At 48.8% G+C, this 14,222-nt stretch overlaps 5 protein-coding genes across 5 annotated transcripts; 2 read left to right on the forward strand and 3 right to left on the reverse strand.

The window, feature by feature from the left end:
• Positions 1 to 720: 720 nt before the first annotated feature.
• On the reverse strand, positions 721 to 1,218 carry TERG_00371 (uncharacterized protein; the record flags this gene model as incomplete). The annotated part of the gene is made up of 1 exon (XM_003238334.2): positions 721 to 1,218. The coding sequence occupies one exon, from the start codon at positions 1,216 to 1,218 to the stop codon at positions 721 to 723; it is 498 nt and encodes a 165-aa protein (XP_003238382.2).
• An 870-nt stretch (positions 1,219 to 2,088) lies between these two features.
• On the forward strand, positions 2,089 to 2,547 carry TERG_11555 (uncharacterized protein; the record flags this gene model as incomplete). Its single annotated transcript, XM_047750657.1, has 1 exon — positions 2,089 to 2,547. One exon carries the CDS (start codon positions 2,089 to 2,091, stop codon positions 2,545 to 2,547), a length of 459 nt encoding a protein of 152 aa, XP_047605093.1.
• Positions 2,548 to 3,074: 527 nt separating this feature from the next.
• On the forward strand, positions 3,075 to 3,532 carry TERG_11556 (uncharacterized protein; the record flags this gene model as incomplete). Its single annotated transcript, XM_047750658.1, has 2 exons — positions 3,075 to 3,149; positions 3,278 to 3,532. The coding sequence occupies 2 exons, from the start codon at positions 3,075 to 3,077 to the stop codon at positions 3,530 to 3,532; spliced, it is 330 nt and encodes a 109-aa protein (XP_047605094.1).
• Positions 3,533 to 3,554: 22 nt separating this feature from the next.
• On the reverse strand, positions 3,555 to 8,420 carry TERG_00372 (uncharacterized protein; the record flags this gene model as incomplete). The annotated part of the gene is made up of 1 exon (XM_003238335.2): positions 3,555 to 8,420. The coding sequence occupies one exon, from the start codon at positions 8,418 to 8,420 to the stop codon at positions 5,454 to 5,456; it is 2,967 nt and encodes a 988-aa protein (XP_003238383.1). The 3' UTR covers positions 3,555 to 5,453.
• Positions 8,421 to 9,280: 860 nt separating this feature from the next.
• Positions 9,281 to 13,314, reverse strand: TERG_00373 (translation initiation factor 3 subunit CLU1; the record flags this gene model as incomplete). Its single annotated transcript, XM_003238336.1, has 4 exons — positions 9,281 to 12,847; positions 12,913 to 12,968; positions 13,051 to 13,146; positions 13,278 to 13,314. The coding sequence occupies 4 exons, from the start codon at positions 13,312 to 13,314 to the stop codon at positions 9,281 to 9,283; spliced, it is 3,756 nt and encodes a 1,251-aa protein (XP_003238384.1).
• Positions 13,315 to 14,222: the final 908 nt, after the last annotated feature.

Here is a 14,222-nt window from a genome sequence, read left to right on the forward strand (position 1 = left end):
TGATCTCTTGTCCTCGTCTTCTTCTTTTATCTGTCTATCCATTCATCCATCTATACATATATAATCAGTCTCCCTCCAAGCCCCCCCGCACGTCGTTGGGTGCGAAAAGTAACCAGCGCTGGCTATTATTATTACATCAGAGCTGCAGGGTTGGAGGGCCTAGAAAGCTGGGGACTTTGCCAACGCCAAGATGCTAGATTCCGTGCAAAAGAGAAGACGCAGACGAAGATGAAGAAAAGACCATCCGATGGTCAACGTGCATGAGATCGTAAGTCGCAAACATAACTCTGATGATATATGTGGCTGCTGCATATATAATGTAACTAATAACTACAAGGAAGAGAAAACGCTAGACTGCAGATTATCGGGATTTCGAACGCCGCTGCTTGAATCTCCAGGCTGAAACAAATCGGATATGTCGGATGCATATGTGCAAGGGGAGTGAAATGATAAGTATAAACAGGGAACAAACAGAAAAATAGAAAGTTGGTAAGTGGGAGGGTGAAGGGCTGAAGAAGTATGTAAAAGAATGTAAATTTTGATCCCCAGTGAAGCCTCCGTGACCGAACCAGTTGTATATGCGCCCCCTCTCCATATAAACCCCAGTAACCCGTTGTAAAAAAAAAAAATAAAAATAAAAATAAAAAAAATAAATAAAAAATAAAAATCCGTTAACCCATGAATAAAGAAGCAAAGGAGAATGAGATGAAGAGCGAGTGGTTACCATGTGAAACACTCTTCGATGAAGTCGACATGGGTAGGAGTTTGTCGTTGTCGACACGCAAATCGAATCTCGTCGCTCAGGCTTCCCGTTCCGCACACCATGACACCCATGGCCCCGACCTGCTTTTCGATTTCTCCGTCAAGGATGGTGCCAATATCAGGCTTTCCAGGGAACATCTGGACTGTCGTGCTGGGGCTGTGAATCTCCTTGGTGTTGCGTGGTCGAGTGATGAAGAGCATGATCCGGAGGACCTCTCGTCTTCGGTTCATGGACAGGATGCTGGTCATCCAGGGCCGGATCCATTCAAGATGTTCGGGAGATTGGATCACCCATACGAGAGTTAGGCGACGGGTAGCTACTGTGCCGTCTGCAAAACCAGCTACCAAATGGCGCACGTAGGAGACATGGTGGCTGATGCCAACACCCGCGGCAAAGAGCACGACTGAGCCGTATGAGTCAAGGACGTGCTCAGCTCCGTAGGGGCCTTCTACCATGGCGGAAAGGGTGACACTGGTAGCGCCGTTCTCTGTAGCTTTCTCATATAATTTGTTCGTCATTCCGGTTCTTCGTCGAATGACGAGACATGGTGGGATGTTGAAGGCCGAGGACGTCTTGTTTGGTCATGACGAGACCCTTTTCATCAGTATCGCTTTCTTCAGTATCACTCCATGCGACGCTGAAGGGATGAGATGTCCACCAGCCAACGGACGGGATGTATAGATATAGATGTTGACCAGGTCTGAAAGTCCAGGGTCGAGCAACTCTTAGAGTAACGCGCATTGCTTCTCCAGGAAGAGCTTCTATAGTTGCGGTTGTGTTACCACGTAGGAAGTTTCTATAAACGATTGTGGCGATGCGCCATGCTCTCTGTTGGAACTCTAGTTAGCCAGAGAACAGAACAGTGAAGGGATGTAGTGGTTACCTCAAAGGCCCATAATAGAACGGCGCCGAGAAGATACTTGAGTTGAGAATAACCAACCAAGTGTAACCATGTGAACGCAAGGAAGACTATAACCAAGACTATATGGAAATGGAGGAACGTCTCATAAAACGCATGGCGAAGCACGGAGACGGAGTGAAGAGAGATGACCACAACGCAGACAGTTGCCTATAGGTAAAGTTAGTGTCTTCATGGTTTATTATTATGGCTAGAGAGTTTGGACTTACGACAATGCCAGTCAATATCAAATTGCTGGAGCCCAATGACTCCCGTAGATCAGCCCAGCCATCTATTGATGCTCTAGTTAAGAGAGATCCTAGATAATTATATCAGGATAACATAACATACCTGTGTGAACCTTCCCTACCATCCAGCAGATGGTGTGAGCTAGAGATTCCAGAACAACAATGCGTCCCAGCCATCGATGAAGCAAGTTCCAAGTATCAAACGAGACATCCAGCAACTTGATCAAAGGGTTATTCCGACCAGCCATGAGAACAAGAGGGATAAGATTGACGGTTGCCATAGTTCCAGTTCGTTTGCGAATCGAAGGGAGAAACTCCTTTTCAGGGCTGGAGAAGGGAAGTTTATGCAGGCAAAGATATGCATTACTCCCCACCACCATGAGCAGCAACACGGTGTGAAATCGGGTGGGGAGGGTGCCCATGTTCAACGCCGTAGAGAGTCGGTACTCGCGATTGTGACGCTTCCAGAGCAAAGGAGCATACATAACATGCCTTTTCATCCAGGCCCAGAAGCTATGGGCACTGATAAAGTATCGCTGGGTATCATTCGAGAGACTGGTAAGACGTCGGATATGAGCAGACATGCGAATGACGGCAGACCAGATGAGAATAACGGCGAAGACGCTGCCTCCAGATAGGATATAATAACGAGCAACTTTGTCATCGTACACTTCCTGCGGTGTCATGATATGGGGTCCCTCTTCATGATGTGATGATTCCTTGTCATAAGCAGCCGCTGCAAGGCCCGCTAGCAGCGGCGCCAGAAGGAGTGACGACCTCATGAGCAGTTGTAGAGCTCAATGCGGAGTTTGAAGAGACTTTAGCGGAAATGCGGGCGCGATAAATGCTGAAAAAGAGTGACGATGTTAACGACTATCTGCAGTCGTATACAGTGTGTGTATTTTGTGTTGTCTGTGTGGTGAAAAAAAAGAGTGTAAAGAGAGACACCGCCTCGGTCTGCTTGATTAAACCGACGTAGAGACTGGAAGGGTAGCGAGAGAGTGAAATTGGTGTCTCTCAATGAGCGAACGGCGTCTCTTAAAGGAGCGAGCGTGGTTGTTGTTGTTTGTTGCTGTTGTAGATGTTGTTTCCCTTCCGGAGTCGTCCTGTTGTTGTTTGAGGTCGTCGAGGCAGAAAAAGACACAGCCGAGCCAGTCAGCATAGCATGTCAGAGACGACCGAGTCTCCAAACCACCGTGCCCTGCGAGCTCTTGTCAGCCTGGTGCAGGGAGCAGGGGACGTGAGAGCTGTGGGAGTCGACGTTTGAAGAGACGGACAGACAGAGACGACATAAGAAACAAGACGAGCAGCTGGCTACAGGCGTCCTTTTCTTCCCCCTGGTCGACTTCGGCTTTTTCGCGGGACCAGGCGGATTCGAATAATATAAAATGTACTGAGCGGGACCGGCAGCAGCAGTACGGGGGATCCATGGGACTAGCGGCACCTGCAAGTACTCTGCAAGTCACTCTTGGGCTGACGCCTGGCGGGCGAGATACCGTCGAGAGACCTATGCCACCAATGCAAGGTACAGCCGTCGATCAAGCCACCGCCAGCCAGTTCGAGTCAGGAGAAAACGATGGCGAAAAGTTAGAAGAGCAGGCGGGCGAATCAGCAGCCAGGTAAGTCAGAAATCTCCCAGAGGAATGGCTAGCTGGCTGATAGTGACTGGAGCAGGGCCTCAAAAGGTGAAACGCCCGAAGGCTGGGCGTAAGACTTATCTCGACAGCGAGGGCAACTGAAAATACGGAGAAGAGAGGGATACTCCACCGGGACCATCGCGAAGGATGGATATGGCTGCCTATACTCCGTACTGAGGTGAAGAACTGAAGGAGAAAGCATAACTACGGAGTACTCCATACGGGGTGGTTCTAGACAACTGCGAGCAATGTACTCCGTACGGAGTAGGAAGAAGGGCTCTCTCTCTCCCTTCACTGAGATGCCATGGGACCTGTAGAGTTGGTCATCGCCTCCTGTTTCAAGAGAGCGAGTCAGAAGTATATCTGAAGAGTGAAAGCAGCGAAAAGGTCCTCGGACGGTGATCAGAGGTGTGATGAGATCACTGGCCCCTCGATGGTTAGCTATGATATCGAATCAGCCCATCCTCCATCCCATCTGTGTTTCGGCAGCTACGTGGAGAGGTCTGCCAGTGTGGCCTGACCGAGTATCACCTTAGTATCGCTCCTGTCACAAATCACTGGGCCCTAATATAACTCTGGCATGGGCTGCTAAGTGCTCCTGTCTGGGGGAGGAGATTCTACGGAGGGTCTCCATGGCTGTCATAGCTTATGTATAGCTGGAGCTCCCGATGCCATCTTCCACACAGGCTTTTCCTACAGCGGTTAGAGGAGTCAAGCTTGTTACGTCCGTTGCAGTAGCTTCGACCTACTCATCCCTGCTCCCTCCATCGCGAACTTAGTCGTTTACATGGAGGGAGACAGCTCCAGGACTCGAGCTCCATATCGAAACTTGTTCGCTAGCTACTAACGCTTCCCTGGATTAACAGCCATCGCGATATCAGACAGCCAAAAAAATGGACCTCGAATTCCCTCACGCTGGTGGAACCAAAGGGCAAAAGTTACTAGGTGAACCAGAGCGAGGACTTTCGACCCAAAATCGCTGATTGAACCGTTGGAACGAACAAAGTCTGGCGTCTCTGTCCCTCTCGCCCACTCAGAAGGCAAACCACGTCTTCCCCAAAACCCACAGAGTGATAAAGACGTTGAAGTTCGCCATTTATTCCCTCTCCCCACCGTTACCCAGGTTTCCTACCCAGGTTTCCTAGGTGCTGGATGGATTCTTTCCCCCGCAAAATGGTACTGTGTTAGGCAACTGGGGTAGTCGGAAATAGGCGCCACTCGACTCGGACACCTACGACAGGTTACTGAACGGTTCAGAGAGGTAGTCCTAGCCCCCATCTGCAGCAACTAACAACGTCGAAGCGAGGGCTATGTTGTTGTTGATACAGCTCCGTAGAGAGCTGACATCCAGAACAAGCCATTGTAGGTTTGTCGGCATGAAATAAACAACCCCGAACACACGGCGCGCACAAACAGATAGTTGATTCAACTCCCTGTCTAAAAAAAGGCTTCTATATCAAGGGTTCAAGTACATGAAACCGGAAAGATCTCGGCTTCGCATCAAAGTATGTATAGTCATGAAAATATGTAAAAAGAAAACTGAACACGACGGTTGATATCCGTAAAGCATACACGCTGGACTTCCTGCGACATGTGGGGTTTCAAGCCAAAGCAAAGCATGAGGGGTATAGCCAAAAGAAAAGAAAAGGACGCCGGTATCAAACCATGTGAAAATACTGAAAAAAAGAAAGGTATAGTAAAAATAATGGTCAAGGAATCTGGATGCAACCAACTTTGGCTTCGTGAGGATATTGGAAGAGGGGGTAAAACAAAGGAGGAGCCATATCACATTGCATATGCGATGAGGGTGGCAGATCGGATGATAGGGATATTATCCGGTATAGAAGTATCACCAGATCAGATGCTCTGATCTCGGAACAGGGGAAATAAAGTGTCATGGCACTGTATCAGCAGAAGCTTAGTTCATCCTCACTAGAGTCTGAACATGGTATCATACGTTCTGCAAGAGACAGTCTTGCTGACCGACGAGGGCGAGCACTTCTAGACTCCTTGAGACGGATCTGGGCCTGGCTAGAGGCTGTCTGTATCCTGTGCTGGAATCGTTGGCTGAGGGCTGGCGCATGGTTAAGGATATCCTCTTCTTCCTCGTCTTCTTCATTTTCTCTTTCCTTATCTGTAAGGTTAGATGCCGATGACTTAGATCCAAACGGCTCTGTAGCACGACGCTTCCTGCGACACGCGATGTGCTCTTTCAACGACACAGCCCCCAAGTCATTTGGCTTCCGTTTACGAGGCACTTCAATCACAACAGCTACATTATCTGAGTTACCATGCATTCGTGTTCCTCTAGTCGACCGTTGATGGCCAGTGGTCGTGGGAGAAACAAGTTTCCTGGGTACACGTTGACAATGTCGTGATTCATTGTCTGACTGAGTATCCATGTTTGGACTCCAATGTCTGGCGGCCTGACGTTGCGGGAAGCATATGTTGTCTTGGCCCCTTCCTGACACTTTTATGGAGCTTTGATCGCCAAAGGAGCCGGCTAATCGTTTCCTTTTGGGCGGTGGTGAGTCTGAATACTCCGATGAAACGCTGGAGTTATCCCGGTTTTGGTTTGATGTTATTGAGAACCCTGAGTCGCTCTCTTCGGTATCTGATATTTCCATCTTAAGACCAGTCATGCCACGCTGAGATGTGGAGGCGGTACAGTCCGGCAACGGTGGTGTAGATTTCGAGCTTCTAGCTCGACTCAAGATAGGAGACTTTGCAACCCATTCACCAATACCATCCTCCCATCTAAATCCAGTTTCTGTGCGTCGTAGTGAGGGGGTCAACGGTTGCATTTCATCCATATCACCCTCGCTAAAATCACAAGCAGCCACTTGATCTTGGATATACGAGGCCCAGTCGTGGTGTTCCTGTAGGCATGTCGACTCAGCAAACTTCAGCGCAACTTCAACAGCCACCTTGCTGAGCACTATGTGGAGAATAGGGTGCTTTTCGACGGAAGAAGTGTTAAATGCTAAGGTGAATCGCTTAGCTACTTCGAAACTGTTATCATTCCGCACCCTGCCTAGACATCTTGCTATCTGTAGAATAAAGTCGGCTAGCTCCTCTACCAACTCCTTCTTGTTTGTATGCATAGCAGTTAAGTATCCAAGATTATGTAGAATTGGTGAGGCGCAAATTGCGGATTGCCTTTGGCTCTCCTTGCGACTATTACCCAAAAAATTGGCCAAAAAGTCTGAAAGCAAAATGGCACACGCTCGGGTTGGTTGTAAGTTCAACTTGTTCTTGCCCTTGTCCAAAATAGTTCGTTCAATATCTCGCTGCACGATTGTGGACAGATATGACAGCAAGTTATACATCGTTGAGGCCGCTGCCTTGCCCAATCCAGACTTGGCAAAGTGTGAGCTAGAAAGCACAGTGAGGATACTTGTAATACTGTTGCTGAGGGCGATAGAAATTGGGTCATAACAGCTAGCTTTTGGATTTAAAAAGGAGCTAGTAAAGCCTGGCTCGAACTCGCTCTTACGGACTCGGATAGCCCCTCGTTTTGACCGGCGTAGGTTGCTTAACACTTGGGCGGGAATTGTTCTCTTGGAGCCAGCAGCCGCTAGTATGGTCGAAGTGATGAGGCGTAGTGAAGCAAAGGAGTGTTCATCATCAGCCGCAAGGGATTGTAAGGCAGCTGTCAAATAGTATTTCATAGAATCTGTCGCTATCCATTCGGCTGGTAACCGGCCGCGGTCGAGTAAGGATGCCATTTCTCTGAAGAATATACTGAAGCTCCCCGAGGGCCTCACGTAAGATTCCAAAGTGTGTAATGCAACCGAATGGCTTGGCTTAAATAAATTGGAATCCAGGCGAATTGGAGGTGGGATGACAGGTGATATTGATAGCATGGCCGATAACAGAGCGCTTGCAGCGTCATGGGCTTGTAATGAAAAAGATTGCAAGACAATCCGTCGACTCAATTGAGGAGAGAGCCACCGTCTTCGCATTGCCTCGCACATCAGGTGGATACCATGCGATCGAACAAGTTCTTTTAGTGGTTTCCATCCGTTGTCACCCATTGCGTACATCTTTTCTAACTCAGTGATGATACACCCAGCGACATCTGTCTCCTCATCCTTTTCTTCTAGGCTGTTGACACGCTCCTGCTCCTGTAAAATATAATTTGATGTTGTACTAAGGGCCATTGATAGTAAAGAATTTGCCCCTCTATGAGGTTTGTTTTGCTGAGGATCACTCATCCTGAGAAACGTATCCCATGCGGAGAAAATGGTTTGCACAATTGCAACGTAGGACGGATCGTTGTAGGTATCTTCAATCCCATGTGCTATTTCACTGAGGCTCCAGCTATTCCCTAAATATTTGCGCTTCGAATAAGAGAACATTTTTTGGGCTTGCGGCATCTCGTTTTCTGTGCTGTCCACACTGCTCGACATTTTTGGAAAGGAAACCATTCGCCGTTTTCCTAGTATCAAAGGGGTCGCAATTGCGAGCTGCCCAGGTTGGAGTTTTTCGGTTTCTGGACTTCTGGCAACAACTTTAGAGCGGAAATTTGTGCGAGAACGTCCCTTTCTTCCAGAGTATCGGTGTTTTATTGGCTTTCGCGCCGCATCACCCGGAACCCATGTAGGATCTTCCTTCGCGGATTCAGAGTCGGACGCGTTCCCAGACCCTGACATTGACCTGCGCCCATTTTGGCTGCTGTTGAAGGAGCTTTCACAGCCACCGTATGCCCGCTGAATGTACTCTTCATCTCGTAATGGAGAGATCTTCCAGTGCTTCTCCAGTCGCACGTATATCGACGTTAAAGGCCGCAGGGCTCGATTGCACCATCTCAGATTGATCGGAATTTGCGGAGGAGGGGGTTTCGAACGAGAATTTATATGACCAGAACCCATTTTCAAAGAAATATATATCCAATAATACCTAAAATTATACCAGCGCAATGCCTGTTATCCGCACGAGCTTGAGCTCGAGAGGGATAATTAGACATAGGATTGAGCTGACAATGTGGTTCCTTCAGGTATATTGAGCTCCCCGGAGGATAAAAAACAATGTAAACTATAATAAACTGCTGGTATAGTTCCAGACATGTTATAAAATATGCTGCATTTTTGTGATGCTGGACAATGGGCTGTTTCAATGGTTGTTGTGACAAAAAGCTCCTAAAAGGTAAACAAAGTTGTTTACGCCAAGACAGTACACGTGATCAACTTAATCTTATCTTATCTTATCTTACCCCTGGCGAGATCCCGAGGGCTCTGGTTGGTGCTCTATTTACGTGCAAACGGACGTCTATCGCAATGATGGTAGCAGATGAATGCATGCCATAAGTTTCAATTCATTATCGTCGTCACCATATAACGAAAATCGGGTAGATAGCTTGGAAAGGAAACCTTGTCAAGGCAATCTTGCTCAGGATAAACCAAGAACTTCAATATCAGTGTTCCGCAGAGAACCAAAAAGGAAAAGTTAAAAGGGAAAAGATTTTGAAAAGTAGAGTAGAGATAGATATATACAATAAAAACAAATGATGTTCCCATAACCTAGGAGTTATTCGTGATTTTTATAGGAGAATAACACTTGCTCAACGGCACCAATAAAAGAAGTCCAAAACCCTTGCATTTGGCACAGCAAAAAGTCACGCTTTGAAGACAGGTAAAGAAACAAGAAAGAAACCGCAATGGTATATAGATGCACGCAAGGCACAAGGTATAGGAGATTCCATAGGGGTTTGCGTCGCTAGATGTTTGTCACTTTATGGCTTAACGGAAGTCTGTTTCGAGCCACGAAGTTTAGGATTGCGAGTAGTTCTCTTTTTTGGCTTTGAGCGAGCAGCATCGCCGCCCTCAATGAACTTCAAGAGCTCGTCGATGCTTCGGGAATCCAAGCTTGGGTTCGCACCGTCGACGCCAGCAACCATCTCAGATGTGGTTTGTCCTACTGAAGGCTGGGCTTGGGCGGTAAGAGATGAGCGGCCAGGCAAGTTTACAAGGCGCCGTCTGCGAGCTTGAATATCCTTTGCACGCTTAGCGATAGAGACAGCGTTCTGGGTGAGTTGCTCGAGCCAGCTCTCGGCCTCCTTGGTGTTGCGATCCTCGGGGCCAAGCTCGTTGAGGAAGATGTTGTAAGCTTCACGCATACGGTTGACGGCAGACTTGGAGTCTTGATCGAGTGCAAGAGCTTGAGCAAGCTGGAAGAGCAATGTAGCAGTGTTGACAGATTGTCTTCCAAACAATTCGTCGCAAACAGCGAGAGAAGACTCGAACCATTTGCGAGAGTCTGGGTACTTTTTCAAGTGCTGGAGCATAACTGCGGCATTGTTCATTGTAGTGATGGAGTCAGGGTGGCTTGGGCCATAGACGATCTTCCACAGCTCCAAAGCATGTCTGATGTAAACTAGGGCAGTCTGAGTATTTCCGTTGGCATGCTCAAACAGTGACAGGTTGAGGTAGCTGAGGATGGCATCGGAAGAGTCAACTCCCATTGTTCGCTCAGTGACGATAACTGCCTTGCGAGCTAGTTCCACGGCAGCATCCTTCTCATCAGTTTGGTAGTAAACCATGGATAGTTGATGGTATAGCTTGGCCACCTCGGGGTGGAGGATGCCGTAGATCTGCTCATGGAGAGATAGAGACTCCAAGATAAGTTCTTGGCCAAGTTCCTTCTGGTTCTGCATAAGAGAAATTCGGCCGGCTTCAAATGCCTCCTCGGCAAGGGCACTACGAGGAGAAGCATCCTTCACAATTGGAACGATGTTCACAATGTCATCGGGCACAAAAGTGAGAGCAGGTGCGGGCGCAGGGGTAGCAGCAGCTGCAGATGAGCCCTTCTTCTTCTTTTTTTTCTTCTCATCCTGAGAGTCACTGTGAGCTCCGTTTTCTGCGGGAGATTGTTCTTTAACTTGGGATTTGCTGAAGGTATACTCCTTAGCAACAAGCTGAAGACCAAGCTTGAGTGAGATATCTCGTAGAACTTGGAAATGCTTCAAGCTTCCAGTCCAGCTGGCCTCAAGTGTATATCTGTAACGAGATTTAACCTGCTTCTCGATGTCTGCAGCAAGGGATGCAGGAGTAACCTCCTCAAACGAGAAGTCGCCTTCTGGGTAAATTGCTCTGAGAGACTCATCAATCTCAGCACGAGGCTTTGAGTTGACTTCTGTACCTAGCAAACAGTTGAGCAGATGGGCGATACAGGCGGTGGCGAATGGTGGCGGAAGGTTTCGGAGGTACCGGTTAGCAATATGCTTGAATGAACGAGCAACCATATCCTGCACCACGAGAGCAACGAGAGATTGAAGTCTAGATCCCTTTTCTTGGGCGAGCTCTGCCACTTTTCCGAGGTATCTGATGTTAATACCACGTTTGTGGAGGAGTTGGCCGAGGGATTGACCATCCATCGGGAAGCCAACTTCACCGTTGTAAAGATCCTTGACTAGCTCTGGTAGTGCCTTTGATCTGAGGTGGTCGCAAGCATCACGAACTTCCTTCTCGTCTCGTGCCCATTCTTCCTTCTCCTCCTCAGTCTGTGGGACCTGACCGCTGAAAACGTCAGGGTTCAACGCCAGGCGGAAGTTGGAAATGTCAACTCTCTCCTGCTCAGAGTTGTCTTTCTTCTCGGCATCACCACCCTCACCATTCTCGACAGCCTTAGTCTCCTTAGCAGCGGCTCTGCGCTTTTCAACTTCCTCCTTGACATATTGTCCCATCCTGTATCTCCAGTACGCCTCTACGAGTTCGTGACGGAGCACCGGCATTCGGTGGGGATATTCATCATGTCCTTCGGCATCCTCAGTCCAAGAGATGTCGAGTGGAGTAATACGGTAAAGGTCGAGAACATATTTACGACCATCGGTACCAAGGAGACCCTTGGTCTCAACACTGCCCTCCAATTCATGTCGTACGCCATCTTTATCCCAGACAGCATGCTTCTTGACACGGAGGGCCTTGGAAAGCTTCTCGAAAACAGGAGTGAAAGCTTCATTCTTCGCGACAACATCCTTGCCCTCAACACCACCGTAATCAATCTGGTGCTCACCGGGCTCGCGGTGCTTAAAGATACCAGGCACAATACTCTGGCCAACAATACGTTTGCCGAGGTAGTCGACAACAACAGTTCCCGGGGTGAAAAGCCCTGGAATGTCAAGTTGGTTAACAGTCTTGACACCCATGACGTCCTTTCCAACTGCGATACGGGCAGCTTCGTCGCCACCCTCGGCAGCAAAGGTGCCGACACCGTCCGCACCAAAGGAAAAGAAGATGTTGTTGTAAACAAAGATCTGAGCGTCCCTGGCCTCCATTGGGTTCAAGGACGCAACCTCGCCCCTAGCGACCAAGATGGCGCCACGAACGGCAGCATCGTTATAGTCAGCAAAGAGTTTAGAGGTTAATCTTTCCCTGAAAACCTTCTCCTGGACGTTTTCCCGGGGAAGCTCTCTGGTAGTCTGGAATTCCTCGTTCCAGTCTCTCAAGGTCTCGGAGTTATCAATACCCGCAATCAAGTAGTTCTCCTGAGAACGGGTAGCATCCGATATGTGCGCCGTCGCCTGACTCTGCGAGGCGGGGACAAGCCATGGGTTGTTCGGTATCGAGTTTTGGAAGGGGAATGTAGTAAGGAGGTCCTTTTTGTTGTTGTACTCCTGGAGAGCCTTGAAGGACTCGTTAAACGATGGAGAGATAAGAGATATCAGGGTTAATAATGAGTGTGCGCTGTAATTCTTGGGAGCAGGCCGGGGGAAAGGATCGAATTTCGAGTTGGAGCACTTGTTCACGTAGAATCCAGAGACATGGGATGTAATCTGGTGCTGTTCGCCTTCGTTTGTGGTCACCAACAGGTACAGGAGGTGTCCCTTTTGGCGGAGATGGTATGGCGGAGGGTTCCACGGGGAAAGAGACACAGATCTGACGGTCTTTGGTACGGCGGACTGGTCCTTTGGAAGAACAGTTGCCAGGTCCAAAGGAGCATTGACATCATAACCATCAAGTGCATGAGTCTTCTTAGCCTCTTCAGGAAGTCCTTCGCCAGCAGCAACAGAGTCATATAAAGACAGGCCAGCGGAAAGGCCATGCAATGTATCAACACGGTTACCGGCAGCACCGATCAGCTCTCTGATTCTAACAACGTGCATCCTGGCCTCCTTCTCGGTATAGGGATCTTCGATCAGGACGACTTCGGAGTCGGCTTTGAGGCCCTTTACCTCGGATAGCTCGACATAATCATTGATTCGGTTTCCCTCAGTCTCCAGGTGGAAGCAGGTGTACTGGAAAGTACCTGGCAGTTCGACAATTGATTGGCGAACATCCTGAACTTGCTCTTGGCTGGATACCTGCAATTGACCGTTAGGTAAACCACTGAAGGAATATATATATACTGAGACAAGGATGGGCCTACCATAACCTGAATGCTGTGTGGCTCGTGAGGGAGCTTTACGCTGATCTGGAAAAGACCTAAAATGTGCACACGACCATAAACAGAGAGCCCTTTCTACAGACATTGATAGCCCTGCTTAAGAGAAACAAACAGCCCTACCTCCAGCATTGTTGTTATCATCCTGTTCCCCTTCTGTCTTGTTGCCGTTTGCAAGCTTCTGGCTGGTATTTTCAGGCTTGGTATCTTCTAGCACTTCTATAGCAAGATGTAGAAAAAAAAAATTAGAATCAGCTTCCAAATTGCACAACCACACAGCCATCATGCTGTACACCCGCCATTGAAGCAACAAGCAAGGCCAATGGCAATTCTCACGGCATGTCTCGTACCTTTTGAGTGTTCTGGGCCTTTACTTTGCTGGTCCATCTCGAAGAAAGAGCCGAGTGTACAAATTTCACAGATGTACACAACCCGAGCTTAAGAAGGTAGCCAAAGAACCCGCCTTTGCCTTTTGAATGAGCGACTCGAAGAGAGAAAGGGAAAAGGTATGAAATTATACAATATACAGCGCACCGAAACGAAAGGGAAGATCCCAAGAGGAGAGTTGAAAAGGCGCTTTTCTCGACTGCTGCAGTTTTTCTTCTGGGCCCGGCGGTTTCTTCCAGTTGGGACTTCTGGAGAGGAAATTTCACGGAGGCGGATTTTCTGCTCGGAAGGAAACGGGATTCTCTCGGTGAAGCTTAAACTCTGGTTCGATATCCAGTCGAACGTCGTGGGGCCGGCAGTGCAGGGCCGATCACAAGACCATTGTTCTCTTTCTATATACCAGAGCCGGCGAACGTTGAGGCGTGGAGGTTGGTGTTTGTTTGGCGGTGCGTCTGTTGTGGGAGTCGTTAATCAGCTAACTAGCGAGAGCCAGGAGTCGCCCAGTTAGTTATATATAACCATCTGGCTGTATGCCTGGCCGGCCTCCTCTCAGGACTGCGCGCGCGCTCAAGGGCCGGGCCTCCGCTTCCGAATCATATCAATATCTGTCCTCTTCTTTCCCCAGCTTTGCCAATCGGGGACTCAAAAACAGGCGCTCAGAGGTGGGAGCTGATCCCGGCAAGCGGTTCTGCAGCAAGGGCAGCGGCAGGATAGATACGAGCTGCTAATTGCGTGCCTATCACTTGCCCTGCCATGCATGCCCTTACCCCATAAAAGCACCCTGATTAACAAAGACGAAACTCGCCCATAGCGTGTCTGCTCGACGTTATTCGCTGTCTTGCAGCCGCTGGTAGGCGAGCCGACACAAACTAACTACATGGCATGTCATGGTCCTGCGAGCGCGAGAC

Source organism: Trichophyton rubrum, assembly GCF_000151425.1.
Source record: "Trichophyton rubrum CBS 118892 genomic scaffold supercont2.1, whole genome shotgun sequence".
In the NCBI taxonomy this organism is placed as follows: Eukaryota; Fungi; Ascomycota; class Eurotiomycetes; order Onygenales; family Arthrodermataceae; genus Trichophyton; species Trichophyton rubrum.